This window comes from Ranitomeya variabilis, chromosome 1, assembly GCF_051348905.1.
Source record: "Ranitomeya variabilis isolate aRanVar5 chromosome 1, aRanVar5.hap1, whole genome shotgun sequence".
Lineage (NCBI taxonomy): Eukaryota > Metazoa > Chordata > Amphibia > Anura > Dendrobatidae > Ranitomeya > Ranitomeya variabilis.
In genome coordinates, this window is record NC_135232.1 from 548,418,450 (window position 1) to 548,439,568 (window position 21,119).

The 21,119-nt window shown below is 46.8% G+C and overlaps 1 protein-coding gene across 7 annotated transcripts in view; it reads left to right on the forward strand.

Moving 5' to 3' along the window:
- CELF3 (CUGBP Elav-like family member 3) overlaps window positions 1-21,119 on the forward strand; it is a 326,284-nt gene that overhangs the window by 251,924 nt on the left and 53,241 nt on the right. For all 7 annotated transcript variants that reach the window (XR_013213675.1, XR_013213676.1, XM_077255252.1 and 4 more), the window contains one exon: window positions 15,265-15,393. Coding sequence is in view for 5 of the 7 variants with exons in the window: in XM_077255252.1 (XP_077111367.1) it covers window positions 15,265-15,393 (129 nt within the window). In the remaining 2 variants the exon portion in view is untranslated. The remainder of the gene's footprint in view (window positions 1-15,264; window positions 15,394-21,119) is intronic.

The window sequence follows — 21,119 nt, forward strand, 5'->3', positions numbered from 1 at the left end:
CTCATTTTCTCCCTCACACCTCTCATTTTCCCCCTCACTCCTCTCATTCCCCCTCACTCCTCTCATTCCCCGCTAACACTTGTCATTTCGACCTCACATCTGTCATTTTCCGATCACTCCACTATTTTCCCTCACTCCTCTCATTTTGCACTCACACCTTTTCATTTTCACCTCACACCTCATTTTCCCCTCAGTATATACATGTTTGTCATCTCCCTTATATATAGTATACACCTGTATGTCATCTCCTGTATATAGTATGTACCTGTATGTCATATCCCCTGTATATAGTATATACCTGTATGTCATCTCCCCTGTAAATAGCATATACCTGCTGTATGTCATCTCCTCCTGTATATTGTATATACAGTTATATGAAAAAGTTTGGGCACCCCTATTAATCTTAAGCTTAATGTTTTATAAAAATTGGTTTTTTTTTGCAACAGCTATTTCAGTTTCATATATCTAATAACTGTTGGACACAGTAATGTTTCTGCCTTGAAATTAGGTTTATTGTACTAACAGAAAATGTGCAATCTGCATTCAAACAAAATTTGACAGGTGCATAAGTATGGGCACCTCACCAGAAAAGTGACATTAATATTTAGTAGATCCTCCTTTTGCAAAAATAACAGCCTCTAGTCCCTTCCTGTAGCTTTTAATGAGTTCTTGGATCCTGGATGAAGGTATTTTTGACCATTCCTCTTTACAAAACAATTCCAGTTCAGTTAAGTTTGATGGTCGCCGAGCATGGAAAGACCTCTTCAAATGATCCCACAGATGTTCAATGATATTCAGGTCTGGGGACTGGGATGGCCATTCCAGAACAGTGTAATTGTTCCTCTGCATGAATGCCTGAGTAGATTTGGAGCGGTGTTTTGGATCATTGTCTTGCTGAAAGATCCATCCCCTGCGTAACTTCAACTTTGTCACTGAATCATGAACATTATTGTCAAGAATCTGCTGATACTGAGAGGAATCCATGCGTCCCTCAACTTTAACAAGATTCCCGGTGCCGGCATTGGCCACACAGCCCCAAAGCATGATGGAACCTCCACCAAATTTTACTGTGGGTAGCAAGTGTTTTTCTTGGAATGCTGTGTTTTTTTGCCGCCATGCATAACGCCTTTTTGTATGACCAAACAACTCAATCTTGGTTTCATCAGTCCACTGGCCCTTCTTCCAAAAAGAAATTGGCTTCTCCAAATGTGCTTTTGCATACCTCAGCCGACTCTGTTTGTGGCGTGTTTGCAGAAACAGCTTCTTTCGCATCACTCTCCCATACAGCTTCTCCTTGTGCAAAGTGCGTTGTATAGTTGACCGATGCACAGTGACACCATCTGCAGCAAGTTGATGCTGCAGCTCTCTGGAGGGGTTCTGAGGATTGTCCTTGACTGATCTCACCATTCTTCTTCTCTGCCTTTCTGATGTTTTTCTTGGCCTGCCACTTCTGGCCTTAACAAGAACTGTACCTGTGTTCTTCCATTTCCTTGCTATGTTCCTCACAGTGAAAATTGACATAATCTTTGTTTTCAGATCATTTGACAGTTGTTTTGAGGAGCCCATGATGCCACTCTTCAGAGGAGATTCAAACAGGAGAACAACTTGCAAGTGGCCACTTTAAGTAGCTTTTCTCATGATTGCATACACCTGGCTATGAAGTTCAAAGCTCAATGAGGTTACAAAACCCCAAAAAGTGCTTTAGTAAGTCAGTAAAAAGTAGGTAGGAGTATTTAAAACAAGAAAATGATAAGGATGCCCATACTTATGCACCTGTCAAATTTTGTTTGAATGCAGATTGCACATTTTCTGTTAGTACAATAAACCACATTTCAAGTCAGAAACATTACTGTGCCCAACAGTTATTAGATATATGAAACTGAAATAGCTGTTGCAAAAAAAGCAATTTTTATAAAACATTAAGCTTAAGATTAATAGGGGTGCCCAAACTTTTTCATATAACTGTACCTATGTATCATCTCCTCCTGTATATAGTATATACCTGTATGTCATCTCTTCTGTATATAGTATATACCTGTATGTCATCTCCTCCTATATATAGTATATACCTGTATGTCATCTCCTGTATATAGTATATACCTGTATGTCATCTCCCCCGTATATAGTATATACCTGCTGTATGTCATATCCTCCTCTATATACCTATGTGTCATCTCTTTTATATAGTATACACCTGTATGTCATCTCCTGTATATAGTATATACATGTGTCATCTCCTCCTGTATATAGTATATACCTGTATGTAATCTCCTCCTGTATATAGTATATACCTGTAAGTCATCTCCTCCTGTATATAGTATATATCTGTGTGTCATCTGCTCCTGTATATAGTATATACCTGTGTGTCATCTCCCCTGTATATAGTATGTACCTGTATGTCATCTCCTCCTGTATTAGACCTCGTTCACATGTTATTTTGTCAGTATTTTTACCTCAGTATTTGTAAGCTAAATTGGCAGCCTGATAAATCCCCAGCCAACAGGAAGCCCTCCCCCCTGGCAGTATGTATTAGCTCACACATACACATAATAGACAAGTCATGTGACTGACAGCTGCAGTATTTCCTATATGGTACATTTGTTTCTCTTGTAGTTTGTCTGCTTATTAATCAGAGTTTTATTTTTGAAGGATAATACCAGACTTGTGTGTGTTTTAGGGAGAGTTTCATGTGTCAGGTTGTGTGTGTTGAGTTGCGTGTGGTGACATGCATGTAGCGACTTTTGTGAGATGAGTTTTGTGTGGCGACATGCGTGTAGCAACTTTTTGTGTGTCAAGTTGCATGTGACAGGTTAGTGTAGCAAGTTGTGTGCAGCAAGTTTTGTGCATGGTGAGTTTTGCGCGTGGCGAGTTTTATGTGTGATGCGTTTTGAGTATGTGCAAGTTTTGTGTGAGCAACTCTTGCATGTGTTGCAACTTTTGTGCATGTGGCAATTTTTCCGCGTTTGCAAGTTTTGCGTGTGGCGAGATTTCCATCAGGTGAGTTTTGCACGTGTGGCTAGTTTTGCGTGAGCCTAGTTTTGCATGTGGCGAGTTTTGAGCGGTGACTTTTGTGTTTCGACTTTTATGTGGCGAGGTTGGTGTATGTGTGGTGAAATGTGTGCTGAGGATGGTATATGTGTTCAAGCACGTGGTAGTGTGTGGAGCACTTTGTGTGTGTTCATATCCCCGTGTGTGGTGAGTATCCCATGTCGGGGCCCCACCTTAGCAACTGTATGGTATATACTCTTTGGCGCCATTGCTCTCACTCTTTAAGTCCCCCTTGTTCACATCTGGCAGCTGTCAATTTGCCTCCAACACTTTTCCTTTCACTTTTTCCCCATTGTGTAGATCGGTGCAAAATTGTTTGGTGAATAGGAAAGTGCGGGGTTAAAATTTCGCCTCACAACATAGCCTATGACACACTCGGGGTCCAGACGTGTGACTGTGCAAAATTTTGTGGCTGTAGCTGCAACGGTGCAGATGCCAATCCCGGACATACACACGTACATACACACATTCAGCTTTATATATTAGATATTTAGAATATTTAGAACTAGCTGTACTACCCGGCTTCGCCCGGGTTAATGACTGCTGTTAGCAAAATAGAATGTGTTAACAAAAATGTATTCTGCACACAAAACCACAAAACAAATAGATAGAAATGTAATTATTAAAAGGCAAAAACTAAGCTAATAGAAGCATTTCTTAACATATATTAGCTTTGTTATACTGAGAATGTCTTTGTTGCCTATATTAACCAATCAGAGCTCAGATTAATTAACTGTAGCAAAATAGAAGCTGAGCTGTGATTGGTTGCTATTGGCAGCCTGATAAATCCCCAGCCAACAGGAAGCCCTCCCCCCTGGCAGTATATATTAGCTCACACATACACATAATAGACAGGTCATGTGACTGACAGCTGCCGTATTTCCTATATGGTACAATTGTTGCTCTTGTAGTTTGTCTGCTTATTAATCAGATTTTTATTTTTGAAGGATAATACCAGACTTCTGTGTGTTTTAGGGCGAGTTTCATGTGTCAAGTTGTGTGTGTTGAGTTGCGTGTGGCGACATGCGTGTAGCGACTTTTGTGAGATGAGTTTTGTGTGGTGACATGCGTGTAGCAACTTTTTGTGTGTCGAGTTGCATGTGACAGGTTAGTGTAGCAAGTTGTGTGCAGCAAGATTTGTGCATGGCGAGTTTTGCGCGTGGCGAGTTTTATGTGTGGTGCATTTTGAGTATGTGCAAGTTTTGTGTGAGGCAACTTTTGCATGTGGTGCAACTTTTGTACATGTGGCAATTTTTCTGTGTGTGCAAGTTTTGCATGAGGTGAGTTTTCCATGAGGTGAGTTTTGCACGTGTGGCGAGTTTTGCGTGAGCCTAGTTTTGCATATGGCGAGTTTTGCATGTAGCGAGTTTTGCGCGTGGCGAGTTTTGAGTGGTGACTTTTGTGTTTCGACTTTTATGTGGCGAGGTTGGTGTGTGTGTGGTGAAATGTGTGCTGAGGGTGGTATATGTGTTCAAGCACGTGGTAGTGTGTGGCGCATTTTGTGTGTGTGTTCATATCCCCGTGTGTGGTGAGTATCCCATGTCGGGGCCCCACCTTAGCAACTGTACGGTATATACTCTTTGGCGCCATCGCTCTCATTCTTTAAGTCCCCATTGTTCACATCTGGCAGCTGTCAATTTTCCTCCAACACGTTTCCCTTCACTTTTTCCCCATTATGTAGATAGGGGCAAAATTGATTGGTGAATTGGAACGCGCGGGGTTAAAATTTCACCTCACAACATAGCCTATGACGCTCTCGGGGTCCAGACGTGTGACTGTGCAAAATTTTGTGGCTGTAGCTTCGACGGTGCAGATGCTAATCCCGGACATACACACATACATACACACATTCAGCTTTATATATTAGATATACCTGTAAGTAATCTCCTGTATATAGTATATACCTGTGTGTCATCTCACCTATATATAGTATATATCTGTGTGTCATCTCCTCCTGTATATAGTATATACCTGTATGTCATCTCCTCCTATACATAGCATATACCTGTATGTCATCTCCTCCTGTATATACTGTATACCTGTAGGTAATCTGCTCCTGTATATAGTATATACCTGTGTGTCATCTCCTCCTGTATATAGTATATACCTGTATGTCATCTCCTCCTGTATGTAGTATGTACCTGTATGTCATCTCCTCCTCTATATAGTATATACCTGTGTGTCATCTCTCCTGTATATAGTATATATCTGTGTGTCATCTCCTCCTGTATATAGTATATACCTGTGTGTCATCTCCCCTGTAAATAGTATATACCTGTGTGTCATCTCCTCCTGTATATAGTATATATCTGTATGTCATCTCTTCCTGTATTAGCCCTCGTTCACACGTTATTTGGTCAGTATTTTTACCACAGTATTTGTAAGCTAAATTGGCAGCCTGATAAATCCCCAGCCAACAGTAAGCCCACCCCCTGGCAGTATATATTAGCTCACACATACACATAATAGACTGGTCATGTGACTGACAGCTGCCGGATTCCTATATGGTACATTTGTTGCTCTTGTAGTTTGCTTATTAATCAGATTTTTATTTTTGAAGGATAATACCAGACTTGTGTGTGTTTTAGGGCGAGTTTCGTGTGTCAAGTTGTGTGTGTTGAGTTGCGTGTGGCGACATGCATGTAGCGACTTTTGTGAGATGAGTTTTGTGTGGTGACATGCGTGTAGCAACTTTTTGTGTGTCGAGTTGCATGTGACAGGTTAGTGTAGCAAGTTGCGTGCAGCAAGTTTTGCACATGGCGAGTTTTGCGCGTGGCGAGTTTTATGTGTGGTGCCTTTTGAGTATGCAAGTTTTGTGTGAGGCAACTTTTGCATGTGTTGCAACTTTTGTGCATGTGGCAATTTTTCTGCGTGTGCAAGTTTTGCGTGTGGCGAGTTTTCCATGAGGTGTGTTTTGCACGTGTGGCGAGTTTTGCATGTGGAGAGTTTTGCGCGTGGCGAGTTTTGAGCGGCGACTTTTGTGTTTTGACTTTTATGTGGCGAGGTTGGTGTATGTGTGGTGAAATGTGTGCTGAGGGTGATATATGTGTTCGAGCACGTGGTAGTGTGTGGCGCATTTTTTGTGTGTGTTCATATCCCCGTGGTGGTGTGGTGATTATCCCATGTCGGGGCCCCACCTTAGCAACTGTACAGTATATACTCTTTGGCGCCATCGCTCTCATTCTTTAAGTCCCCCTTGTTCACATCTGGCAGCTGTTAATTTGCCTCCAACACTTTTCCTTTCATTTTTTCCCCATTATGTAGATAGGGGCAAAATTGTTTGGTGAATTGGAACGCGTGGGGTTAAAATTTCGCCTCACAACATAGCCTATGACGCTCTCGGGGTCCAGACGTGTGACTGTGCAAAATTTTGTGGCTGTAGCTGCGACGGTTCAGATGCCAATCCCGGACATACACACACACACATACATACATACATACACACATTCAGCTTTATATATTAGACTAGCTGTACTACCCGGCTTCGCCCGGGTTAATGACTGCTGTTAGCAAAATAGAATGTGTTAACAAAAATGTAGTCTGCACGCAAAAAACACAAAACAAATAGATAGAAATGTAATTATTAAAAGGCAAAAACTAAGCTAATAGAAGCATTTCACAACATATATTAGCTTTGTTATACTGAGAATGTCTTTGTTGCCTATATTAACCAATCAGAGCTCAGATTAATTAACTGTAGCAAAATAGAAGCTGAGCTGTGATTGGTTGCTATTGGCAGCCTGATAAATCCCCAGCCAACAGGAAGCCCTCCCCCCTGGCAGTATATATTAGCTCACACATACACATAATAGACAGGTCATGTGACTGACAGCTGCCGTATTTCCTATATGGTACATTTGTTGATCTTGTAGTTTGTCTGCTTATTAATCAGATTTTTATTTTTGAAGGATAATGCCAGACTTGTGTGTGTTTTAGGGCGAGTTTCATGTGTCAAGTTGTGTGTGTTGAGTTGCGTGTGGCGACATGCATGTAGCGACTTTTGTGAGATGAGTTTTGTGTGGTGACATGCGTGTAGCAACATTTTGTGTGTCGAGTTGCATGTGACAGGTTAGTGTAGCAAGTTGTGTGCAGCAAGATTTGTGCATGGCGAGTTTTGCGCGTGGCGAGTTTTATGTGTGGTGCGTTTTGAGTATGTGCAAGTTTTGTGTGAGGCAACTTCAGCATGTGTTGCAACTTTTGTACATGTGGCAATTTTTCTGTGTGTGCAAGTTTTGCATGAGGTGAGTTTTCCATGAGGTGAGTTTTGCACGTGTGGCGAGTTTTGCATGTAGCGAGTTTTGCGCGTGGCGAGTTTTGAGTGGTGACTTTTGTGTTTCGACTTTTATGTGGCGAGGTTGGTGTGTGTGTGGTGAAATGTGTGCTGAGGGTCGTATATGTGTTCAAGCACGTGGTAGTGTGTGGCGCATTTTGTGTTTGTGTTCATATCCCCGTGTGTGGTGAGTATCCCATGTCGGGGCCCCACCTTAGCAACTATACGGTATATACTCTTTGGCGCCATCGCTCTCATTCCTTAAGTCCCCATTGTTCACATCTGGCAGCTGTCAATTTTCCTCCAACACTTTTCCCTTCACTTTTTCCCCATTACGTAGATAGGGGCAAAATTGTTTGGTGAATTGGAACGCGCGGGGTTAAAATTTCACCTCACAACATAGCCTATGACGCTCTCGGGGTCCAGACGTGTGACTGTGCAAAATTTTGTGGCTGTAGCTGCGACGGTGCAGATGCCAATCCCGGACATACACACATACATACATACACACATTCAGCTTTATATATTAGATATACCTGTATGTAATCTCCTGTATATAGTATATACCTGTGTGTCATCTCACCTATATATAGTATATATCTGTGTCATCTCCTCCTGTATATAGTGTATACCTGTATGTCATCTCCTCCTATACATAGCATATACCTGTATGTCATCTCCTCCTGTATATACTATATACCTGTAGGTAATCTGCTCCTGTATATAGTATATACCTGTGTGTCATCTCCTCCTGTATATAGTATATACCTGTATGTCATCTCCTGTATGTAGTATGTACCTGTATGTCATCTCCTCCTCTATATAGTATATACCTGTGTGTCATCTCTCCTGTATATAGTATATATCTGTGTGTCATCTCCTCCTGTATATAGTATATATCTGTGTGTCATCTCCCCTGTAAATAGTATATACCTGTGTGTCATCTCCTCCTGTATATAGTATATATCTGTATGTCATCTCCCCCTGTATTAGCCCTCGTTCACACGTTATTTGGTCAGTATTTTTACCACAGTATTTGTAAGCTAAATTGGCAGCCTGATAAATCCCCAGCCAACAGTAAGCCCACCCCCTGGCAGTATATATTAGCTCACACATACACATAATAGACTGGTCATGTGACTGACAGCTGCCGGATTCCTATATGGTACATTTGTTGCTCTTGTAGTTTGTCTGCTTATTAATCAGATTTTTATTTTTGAAGGATAATACCAGACTTGTGTGTGTTTTAGGGCGAGTTTCGTGTGTCAAGTTGTGTGTGTTGAGTTGCGTGTGGCGACATGCATGTAGCGACTTTTGTAAGATGAGTTTTGTGTGGCGACATGCGTGTAGCAACTTTTTGTGTGTCGAGTTGCATGTGACAGGTTAGTGTAGCAAGTTGTGTGCAGCAAGTTTTGCGCATGGCGAGTTTTGCGCGTGGCGAGTTTTATGTGTGGTGCCTTTTGAGTATGTGCAAGTTTTGTGTGAGGCAACTTTTGCATGTGTTGCAACTTTTGTGCATGTGGCAATTTTTCTGCGTGTGCAAGTTTTGCGTGTGGCGAGTTTTCCATGAGGTGAGTTTTGCACGTGTGGCGAGTTTTGCATGTGGAGAGTTTTGCGCGTGGCGAGTTTTGAGCGGCAACTTTTGTGTTTTGACTTTTATGTGGCGAGGTTGGTGTATGTGTGGTGAAATGTGTGCTGAGGGTGATATATGTGTTCGAGCACGTGGTAGTGTGTGGCGCATTTTGTGTGTGTGTTCATATCCCCGTGGTGGTGTGGTGATTATCCCATGTCGGGGCCCCACCTTAGCAACTGTACAGTATATACTCTTTGGCGCCATCGCTCTCATTCTTTAAGTCCCCCTTGTTCACATCTGGCAGCTGTTAATTTGCCTCCAACACTTTTCCTTTCATTTTTTCCCCATTATGTAGATAGGGGCAAAATTGTTTGGTGAATTGGAACGCGCGGGGTTAAAATTTCACCTCACAAAATAGCCTATGACGCTCTCGGGGTCCAGACGTGTGACTGTGCAAAATTTTGTGGCTGTAGCTGCGACGGTTCAGATGCCAATCCCGGACATACACACATACATACATACACACATTCAGCTTTATATATTAGATTTACAGTATCATCTATCTATCTATCTATAGATCTATCTATCTGTAGATCTATCTATCTGTGTATAAACATTCTTCAATGGAGTATGTAAATGAAGAGGTTGGACAAGAAATGACATTACAATTTTTTTTGTTAAATAATCTTTATTTAGCTTACAAAAACGCATATAAATCCGCATTAAAAAAAAAACACATCAAAAACGTGCGGATTTTTTCCTTCGTTTTCTGCCAAGAGATGCAGAATCTGCAGAGAATTCCACAGGCAAATCTGTAACCTGTGCACATACCCTTACTTCTATTTTGTATTGCAATCACAGCTATGCCTGTGACTGCAATGCACTCCCACAGCCTCAATACACCTCCCTGCGCATCCTGGGGGAACACACAGCGACCCTTACATGTGACACCAGTCGTTGCCTCACACTAATAATATATATTTATATATATATATATATATATATATATATATATATATATATATATACATACATACATACATACATACACACACATATTTACAGCTCTGTCAAAAATTAAGAGACCACTACAAAATGTTCAGTTTGTCTGATTTTTCTTTTTATAGGTATTTTTGAGTAAAATGTACATTGTTCTTTTAGTCTATGAAGTTCTGATAACATGTCTCTGAAGTTCCAAGCAATAAATTGTTTTGTTTTTTTCTGACAAAGAAAAATGGTCAAAAAAAAAAAAAAACCAGTGCTTTCAGACCTCAAATAATGCAAAGAAAACAAGTTCATAATCATTTAGAAACCAAAATACTAATGCTTTAACTCAGGCAGAGTTCAGAAATCAATATTTTCTGGAATAACCATGATTTTTAATCACCGCTTTCATGCGTTTCATGTGTCTTGGCATGCTTTCCACCAGTCTTTCACACTGTTTTCGGGTGACCTCATGCCACTCCTGGTACAAAAATTTGACATGTATATAATATATATATATATACGGTATATATATCTATAATATAACGCTGGGAGCGTCACTCTGTCCGAAGCCTTTATAGACTGCGCAAGCGCAAGCGCCGGCGCAGTCTGGACCCCACAGAGTGACTCTCCCAGGAGATCGCGGTATGCGTAAGCACTGAACGCACACCGCGATCTCCAACGGAGAAGCAGGGATGAGCCAGGAGGGTGAGTATGCAATATTTACCTGTCCTGGCGTTCCACCGATGCGCGCTGCTCCATCCTCCACATCCCCTGTGACGTTCAGTTCAGAGGGCGCGATGACGCGCTTAATGCGCGCCGCCCTCTGACTGAACAGTCACAGCCAGAGAATGTGGAGGATGGAGCAGCGCGCATCGGTGGAACGCCGGGACATGTGAATATAGCAAGTGCCGGGGGCCTGAGCTAGCGTCGACTCCGGCACCTGACCCCCACAGCGCGCCGGTGTCCCCGCCTGCTCCGGCCCCCAGCACTCGGCGCCCAGCACAGCCACGCACAGCCGCCCGCACTCACCACAGCCACGCACAGCCGCCCGCACTCACCACAGCCACGCACAGCCGCCCGCACTCACCACAGCCACGCACAGCCGCCCGTACTCACCACAGCCACGCACAGCCGCCCGCACTCACCACAGCCACGCACAGCCGCCGGCACTCAGCACAGCTACGCACAGCCGCCCGCATTCAGCACCGCCACGCACAGCCGCCCGCACTCACCACAGCCACGCACAGCCACCCGCACTCACCACAGCCACGCACAGCCGCCCGCACTCACCACAGCCACGCACAGCCGCCGGCACTCAGCACAGCCACGCACAGCCGCCCGCACTCAGCACAGCCGCCGGCACTCAGCACAGCCACGCACAGCCGCCGGCACTCAGCACAGCCACGCACAGCCGCCGGCACTCAGCACAGCCACGCACAGCCGCCCGCACTCACCACAGCCACGCACAGCCGCCCGCACTCACCACAGCCACGCACAGCTGCCCGCACTCACCACAGCCGCCCGCACTCACCACAGCCACGCACAGCCGCCCGCACTCACCACAGCCACGCACAGCCGCCCGCACTCAGCACCGCCAAGCACAGCCGCCCGCACTCAGCACCGCCAAGCACAGCCGCCCGCACTCAGTACCGCCGCCCGCACTCAGGGGGGCACACACATGACAGGATGGGGGTGTAGGATGGAGCAGCATATGACAGGATGGGGGCGCAGGATGGGAGCACATGACAGGATGGGGACGCAGGATGGAGCAGCACATGATAGGATGGGGGCACAGGATGGAGCAGCACATGACAGGATGGGGGCGCAGGATGGGAGCACATGACAGGATTGGGACGCAGGATGGAGCAGCACATGATAGGATGGGGGCGCAGGATGGAGCAGCACATGATAGGATGGGGGTGCAGGATGGGAGCAGCACATGACAGGATGGGAGCACATGATAGGATGGGGGCGCAGGATGGAGCAGCACATGACAGGATGGGGGCGCAGGATGGAGCAGCACATGACAGGATGGGAGAGCAAGATGGGAGCAGCACATACCAGGATGGAGACCATATACCAATATAAATGCTCACCACCCGGGCATAGAACGGGTTCAATAGCTAGTATATATATATAAATGGAGGCAGCACACCAGTTCAAAGTGAGAAAATGATATTTAAAAGCCCGAAATGGTGACATTTCGGCTCAAAACTGTGCTTTCCAACCTGTGGCGGTTTTAGTTGTGGCAGGATCCTACCTACCCATAAATTCAGGCTTTAACCTAAGAGAGGAGTCACATTAAGGAGGTTACCAGCAAACCGAAGATCGCCTTGCCGTTGGCTGCTGGCATGCATGGATTGGCCAAATTGTGTGCTAAGCGTCTCAATTTTTTCTTATTATCTAGAGCAGTAATGATATTCATATTTTATATTTACATGCTTTAGCACTACAGAGTGCAACTTCATTTGTTTGTTATGTATAGAGATGGCTACTCTTAGTTCGCACCTGTTGTCAGGAAATAGGAAGAAGTTCTTATTACTTTAATTACACATACAGCGCTCTCAGCTGCAGCTTCCTCTGCCTGCCAGCACAGGCTGGAATACTGACCCACTCTTCCTCCCTCCCCCCTGCTATATAGCTGTAATGTGAGACCAGCGTGCCAGCAGCATTCACTGAGGAATTTTTAAACCCCTAATTCCCCTTCCCGTCTGATACCAGCTATAACTGGTACAGCAACTTTCAAACCGCATGGGACTTCTTTGTTCTTGAAAAATTATGTATAATGGCACCGATCAGGGATAGAGATATTAAGGTTACATATTCCGGATGTCCACCGAGAAATCTATATCTCACTGAAATCGCTAGGCTCTAAACCCAACGAAATGCAAGGAACGGATTTCTCCTTAAGCGGGTCATATATCTTCTCCTTGTTTGTAGTTAAAGGAACCCCCACGACTTGGTGAGCATCATGATTATTGTGTCCTTCTTCTACGAGGTTCATACAGTGAGTTATGTATAGAAATGGCTTGTCATAACTAAGAAAGGGGAGCATTCAGGCTCTGAGTGAGGTGACCACGGGGGAGTGCCTTGGTTTTGGGCACGGAGATAAGTGAGCGAGACATCAGTCTTCACTAGTCTTTTGTCTAGGGTCTAGCTGGGAGGCCCATCTGTAATGCATCTTGTGTCGCCCTTCCCCAGAGACACATGGTCTGCCATGAGATGAAATGACATAAGGAACTGTAAGTGTTTTTTCAACCTTTAATCCCATTTTATTTGTAATTGTACTGTACATACGATACTTGTCTGCTTTTATAATATCCTTTTACCCTTTTGTAAACACTGCCTACCTTTTTGGAGTAAAATATATAAAATTACTAACTTTGTTTCTACTTGCTCTATAACGTACTGTCACGTCCTCTGAAGTGAATTACGCTACAGATTTGGGTTGGTTCCGGACCCATTATTAATTAAGGAATCGGAGCTGGTGGCAGCGGATTTGTCCTGTGCATCTGGGAGACTTTGTAGCGACGGACGGCGTAGATAATTATTGTTCCCGCCTGAGTGGGAGCAGTTATATTGCCCTCGCTGCAGTGTGCCCATTTGCCAGTACAAAGTAAGGCAGCCTTTCTGGCAACTAATTATCCTAGGTACAGTACCCTGTCTGACCTGAGGGTAAGGGGGGTGCCAGAGAGCTGCAAGTTCCAAACCGGAACTGGGAAGTGGGATATAGATAAATCCCCCTCATAAAGAACTGGGCAACCAAACTACCCCGGTTCATGACTTATTAGTGTGAGCGGTGGGGATGATAAAGATACCTGTACACACCAGTTTTCTGTTTTGGAAGAGCCAGTTATTTTTTTATTAATAATTTTGACCATGGGTACCTAAACTTTTACATGCCACTTTATGTATGTTCCCCCTTCTGTATCTGTGTGTCAGGCCCTGCTCCTGCGTTTCCAAGTTCCTCATCCTGCTTCGTGTCCGGGCCTCCTCCTGTGTGTCTGGATATCTTGCTGTGTGCCCGGACCTCCTCCTGTACTGTATGTCTGGGCAGCCTGTTGCATGTTCCTGCCTGCTCCCGTGCGCCTGTGTGTCTGGACATCCTGCTGTGTGTCTGGACTTCCTCCTGTGCTTCTGTATATCTGGACATCCTGCTGCGTGTCTGGACCTCCTCCTGTGCTTCTGTATATCTGGGCATCCTGCTGTGTGTCTGGACCTCCTCCTGTGCGCTACTTTATATCTAGACATCCTGCTGTGTGTGTCTGAGCCTCCTTTTGTGCTCCTGTGTGTCTGGACATCCTGCTGTGTGTCTGGGCCTCCTCCTGTGCTCCTTTGTGTATGGACATCTTGCTATGTCTGGGCTTCCTCCTGTGATCCTGTGCATCAGGAGATCCTGCTGTGTGTCTGGGCCCCCTCCTGTGCTCCTGCATATCTGGAAATCCTACTGTGTTTCCGGACCTCCTGTGTGCCTGTGTGTCTGGACATCCTGCTGTGTGTCCAGACACCCTCCTCTGTGTCTAGACATCCTGTTGCGTGTCTGGGCCTCTCCTGTGTGTCTGGACATACTGTTGCATGTCAGAACTTCCTCCTGGGTGTCTGGACATCCTGCTGTGTGTCTGGACCTCCTCCTTTTCTTCTGTATATTTGGACATCCAGCTGCGTGTCTGGGCTGCCTCCTTGTGCGCCTGTGTGTCTGGACATACTGTTGCATGTCAGGACCTCCTCCTGTGCTACTGTGTATCTGGACATCTTGCTGTGTGTTCGGACCTCCTCCTGTGTGTCTGGACATCCTGTTGCTTTTCTGGGCCTCTTCCTCCTGTGTGTCTGAACATCCTGCTGTGTGTCTGGACCTCCTCCTGTGCTCTTGTGTGTCTGGACATCTTGCTGTGTCTGGGCCTCCTCCTGTGCTCCTGTGTCTCTGGACATTCTGCCATGTGTCTGGGCCTCCTCCTGTACTCCTGTATATCTGGACATTCTGCTGTATGTCTGGACATCCTGCTGTGCATCTGGGCCTCCTGTGCTCCTATGTGTCTGGTCATCCTGCTGTGTGTCTGGGCCTCCTCCTGTGCTCCTGTATATCTGGACATCCTGCAGTGGGTCTGGGCATCCTCCTGTGTGCCTGCGTGTCAGGACATCATGCTGTGTGTCGGGACCTCCTGTGCGCCTGTGTGTTTGGACCTCCTGTTGTGTGTCTCCTCCTGTGGGTCTGGGCCTCCTTCTGTATGTCTGGGGCTTTACGTGTATTACCATCACCTAGCTCTCTCCACTTACACCTGTATGACTATATTCACACTTGTATGTCTTCACCTATATGTCAGACATGGCAATGCTCCTTGCAAGAAACATTTCAGCTATAACTCTCATCATCTCTCTTTGCCCTCAGAAGATCGAAAGCTGTTTGTTGGCATGTTGGGAAAGCAGCAGACAGACGAAGACGTCCGCCGAATGTTTGAGCCTTTTGGAAATATTGATGAATGTACAGTTCTCCGGGGGCCAGATGGAACGAGCAAAGGTACTGATGTAGTGTTCACCACAGATTATACTACCCCTGTAACTGTACCTGACCTTTACTGGGTGCTATGGTCTGTACCTGACAGGTATTGGGCGCTGTGGGCTGTACCTGACGTGTACTGGGTCCTGTGAGCTGTACCTGACCTTCACTGGGTGCTGTGGGCTGTACCAGACCTCTACTGTTTGCTGTACCTTTCTTGTACTGGGCACTGTGGTCTGTACCTGACCTGTACTGTTTGCTGTACCTTTCCTGTACTGGGCACTGTGGTCTGTACCTGACCTGTACTGTGCACTGTGGGCTGCACCTGACCTGTATCTGGTGTCGTGGACTGTACCTGACCTGTACTGGGATTTGTTGGCTGTTCTAGACCTGTACTGCGCACTATGGACAGTACCTACCCAGTACTGTGGACTAAGGCGTGGACTTGACATGTACTGTGCACTGTGGGCTGAACTTGACCTGTACTGTGCACGATGGATTGTACCTGACCTGTACTGTGCACTATGGACTGTACCTGTCCTGTACTGGGCGCTGTGGTCTGTACCTGACCTGTACGGTTTGCTGTACCTTTCCTGTACTGGCCACTGTGGTCTGTACCTGACATGCTCTGTGGGCTGCACCTGACCTGTATCTGGTGTCGTGGACTGTACCTGACCTGTACTGGGATTTGTTGGCTGTACTAGACCTGTACTGTGCACTATGGACAGTACCTGGCCAGTACTGTGCACTATAGACTGGACCTGACATGTACTGTGCACTGTGGGCTGTACCTGATCTGTACTGGTTGATGCAGGCTTCACCTGACCTGTACTGTGGGCTGTACCTTACGTGTACTGTGAACTGTGGGTTGTCCCTGACCTGTACTGTGCACTGTGAGCTGTACCTGACCTGTACTGTGCACTATGGACTGTACCTGTCCTGTACTGGGAGCTATGGTCTGTACCTGACCTGTACTGGATGCTGTGGTCTGTATCTGATCTGTACTGGGCACTGTGGGCTGTACCTGACCTGTACTGTGAGCTGTACCTGACCTGTACTGTGCACTGTGGGCTGTACCTGACCTGTACTGGGATCTGAGGGCTATACATGATGTGTACTGTGCACTGTGGGCCGTACCTGAGCTGTACTGGGCACTGTGGGCTGTACCTGGCCTGTACTAGTCGCTGTGGGCTGTCCCTGGCCTGTACTGTGAACTGTGGGCTGTCCTGACCTGTACTGCAGTCTGTACCTGGCCTGTACTGGGTGATGTGGACTGTATATGACCTGTGCTGGATGCTGCAGGCTTCACCTGACCTGTACTGTGGGCTGTACCTTACCTGTGTGGACTGTCTTCTGTACCTGACCTGTACTGTGCACTGTGAGCTGTGCCTGACCTGTACTGGGTGCCCTGGTCTGTACCTGACCTGTACTGTTCACTGTGGCCTGTACCTGATCTATACTGAGGCCTGAACCTGAACTGTACTGTTGGCAGGGCCATATTTAGAGTTTCTGCTGCCCTAGGCACTTTTAGTCCTGCCTCCCCCTTTGGTGAGTATGACACTATCGGCAGTGACTTTGCCATAAATCGCTGATGTGAAAGTAGCCTTTTGCAGCAGATCCGGCAGTTTTTCCGCATCTGCCGCGTAACAGATCACTTACGGCAACAGTGCGTTTGGCCTCATTCATTCCCTATGGAACTTGCAGACATGTGCGGCACTTGCAGTTTTGCCGCAATCTGGCAAATGCTGTACTTGCAGCAATGGAAAAAAACGCTGCTAGCAGTGTTTTTTTTTGTCTCACCGCAAGTGCAAAACCGCAAGTGCTGCACATGTCCGCAAGTAGCCATCACTACCTGTCCCTGCACCTTCCTAGCTCATCCCTAACCATCCCTCCCTGACCAAAAACTACACTATAAAGCTTTAGAAAAAAAATTAACTGACATTCCTATGATAATGAGGGCTCCAGGCTACGGCTTAGACTAGGACACGTTGTCTCCGGGTCTCCATTCTCTCTGTATGCACACCCTCAGTCCCTGTGCACAGACATCCCTCCACCGGACCCAGTAATCACCGCTCACAGTAGCATACCGGCAGAGGTGTATCTAGGTTTTCTGGCACTCGGGGCAAGAATTCATTTTGGCCTACCCCGCCGCCAAGGACATATGCAATATGCACTTAGTCATGTACCGGCGAGCTGCTCTCCCTAATGCTCTCAATGTTCAGTGAAAAACTGAGAGAAGCAGAAGAGAAGCTCGTTGTCACAGGACCACAAGTATGAAAATCACATATGAGTGAAGTGTCCATGTGACGACTACTGGAACCTGCAGAGCTGAATACTGAGATTGCAGGCTTCTGAATTCTCACAACTAATGCACTGCACACTTTTAGGATTCTCCCTTGCTGGTGGACAGTCATGTCAGCACAAGCATGCGATTTGTATACTTCTGACCACATTCCGACTAGACGTGCCCGACCTCGCTCAGTTCATTTTCATTGAGTGAGGCCACACATGTCTAGTCACTGCATGACTGCATGAATGTAAATCGCCAGCACAAGAGAATCCTGACAGTGTGCAGTGCGCACTGTGAGAATTCAGAAGTCTGCAGTCAGAAAGAATGACTGCAGACTCATCACAAACCTGGACATTCCCTTTAATGCTCCTAACAAATAAAAACATGAGAGTTAGTTAGTATCACAAATAACATTTATATCCAGGTACCTTATAGGTGATGTCGTCTCTGGAGTCCTTCTCCTTCTTTTCTTCATCTTGTCCAGATCCCATGATGAGTTTTCTCATCCACAGCCGTCTCTGCAGACTTCCATCTTCTCTGCTCTTTTGCAGAATATCTCCACATGATGCCCTTAAAGATACAAGTGTCATTATAATGCTCCTCAATAAAAAATTCACCCTCTCTATATTGTCTGCACAAAATATGACCCCCACACTGTCCCTCTTATGGTACATACTCTTCACACTGACCTCTCCTTTCCATACCGGCTCCCTCTTCACACTGTCTTCTCACTCCCCCTCCTTGGTATACTGTCCCCTCCTGGCTGTGCCCTTACACTGTTACCCCATGCTACGCCCCCACTACTCAGTTTCTATTCTGTGCCTACTCACTTTTCTCCCCCCATACTGTCTCCTCACACTATTCCCCTCCCTCTTCATACTATCTCCTCTCACATCCCCCTGTTCACCATACTGTTTCCTCATATATTTAACCCCTCACTTTCTATACTGCCTGCTCACCTGACTCTCCATTCTGTGTCTGCACACAGCCCATCACCCTCACTCCCTGTACTCTGTCCACATACATTTTTTACATCTCTACTCATACTGTGTCCACATACATTCCCCCGTTCGCTCCCCATACTGTCTGCACCCATCCCCCCATACTGTTTCCTCATATATGCCCCCCATTCCCCATACTGTTTCCTCATACATGCCCCCATTCCCCTTACTGTTTCCTTATACATGCCCCCATTCCCGATTACTGTTTCCTCATAATTGCCCCCCTTTCCCCATACTGCTTCCTCATACATGCCCCTCATTCCACAATACTGTTTCCTCTTACATGCCGCCCATTACCCAGTACTGTTTCCTCATACATGCCCCCCATTCCCCAGTACTGATTCCTCATACATGCCCCCATTCCCCATTCTGTTTCCTCATACATGCCCCCCATTCCCCAGTACTGTTTTTTCATACATGCCCCCATTCCCCATACTGTTTCCTCATACATGCCCCCCATTCCCCCGTACTGTTTCCTCATACATGCCCCCATTCCCCCGTACTGTTTTCCCCCTTTGCTCTTCATTTTGTGTCCTCAAATCTCCCCCACACATTAAATCCCCCCATCCCCACTCCAATTCTCCCCACACATGATAAATCTCCCCATCCCTACTCCAATTGGAACCCCCCCCCCGTGCACTTAATCTTCGGTGTCTTCTGCTCCACTGGAGCACTTACCAGCAGTGTTCGCCTCTGCAGCGCGAGTGAGCGATGTCAGCAGCTTGATCACATGATCTGATCACGCTGCTCACGTCGCTCTGACCCGGCAGTCAGAGCCTCAGTAGTACTCACTTCTGTAAAATGCGAGTACAATTGATCCCTGGGCAGGTGCGGACACTGACAGCTTGGGGCCCCTGTGCAAGAACTGTGTCTGGGCCCCCATTGTTTTATGGCGACAAACCTATATATATATATATCTATTAATATAAGAGGCATCGTGATTACTCGCTAATCCCGCCCCCTGCAGAGTAGCTCCGCCCCCCACCACATCACCACACATAATCCTGCCCCCCATCCCATTACCACACACAATCCCGGCCCCACCACATTACCACACACAATCCGCACCACATCACCACACATAATCCCGCCCCCCAACACATCACCACACAATCCCGCCCCCAACCACATTACTACAGATAATCCCGCCCCCCCACCACATTACCACACATAATCCCGCCCCCACCACATTACTACACACAATCCCGCCCCCACCACATTACCACACATAATCCAGCCCCTACCACATTACTACAGATAATCCCGCCCCCCACCACATTACCACACATAATCCCGCCCCCCACCACATTACCACAGATAATCTCGCCCCCCCACCACATTACCACACTTAATCCCGCCCCCCACCACATCACCACAGATAATCCCGCCCCCCACCACATTACCACACATAATCCTGCCCCCCCACCCCATTGCCACACAAAATCCCGGCCCCACCACATTACACACACAATCCACACCACATCACCACACATAATCCCGCCCCCAACACATCACCACACAATCCCGCCCCCAACACATCACCACACATAATCCCGCCCCCCCACTCCATTACCACACATAATCCCGCCCCCCACCACATCACCACACATAATCCCGCCCCCCCACCATATTACCACAGATAATCCGCCCCCCCACCACATTATCACACATTATCCCGCCCCCCCACCACATTACTACATATAATCCCGCCCCCCACCACATTACTACAGATAATCCCACCCCCCACCTCATTACCACACATAATCCCGCCCCGCGCCACATTACCACACATAATCCCGCCCCCCACCCCATTACCGCGCATAATCCCGCCCCCCACCACATTACCGCAGATAATCCCGCCCCCCCACCACATTACTGCACATGATCCCGCCCCCCACCACATTACTACAGATAATCCCGCCCCCACCACATTACCACACATAATCCCGCCCCCACCACATTACCACACATAATCCCGCCCCCCACCACATTACCACACATAATCCCGCCCCCCGCCACATTACTACAGATAATCCCGCCCCCCACCACATTACCACACATAATCCAGCCCCCCACCACATTACCACACATAATCCCGCCCCCCACCACATCACAACACATAATCCCGCCCCCCACATTACCACAGATAATCCGCCCCCCACCACATTACCACACATTATCCCGCCCCCCACCACATTACTACAGATAATCCCACCCCCCGCCACATTACCACACATAATCCCGCCCCCCACCTCATTACAACAGATAATCCCACCCCCCCACCACATTACCACACATAAACCCGCCCCCACCACATTACCACACATAATCCCGCCCCCCAGCACATCACCACACATAATCCCACCCCCCCACCCCATTACCACACATAATACTGCCCCCCCACCCCATTATCACACATAATCTCGCCCCCCCACCCCATTACCACACATAATCTC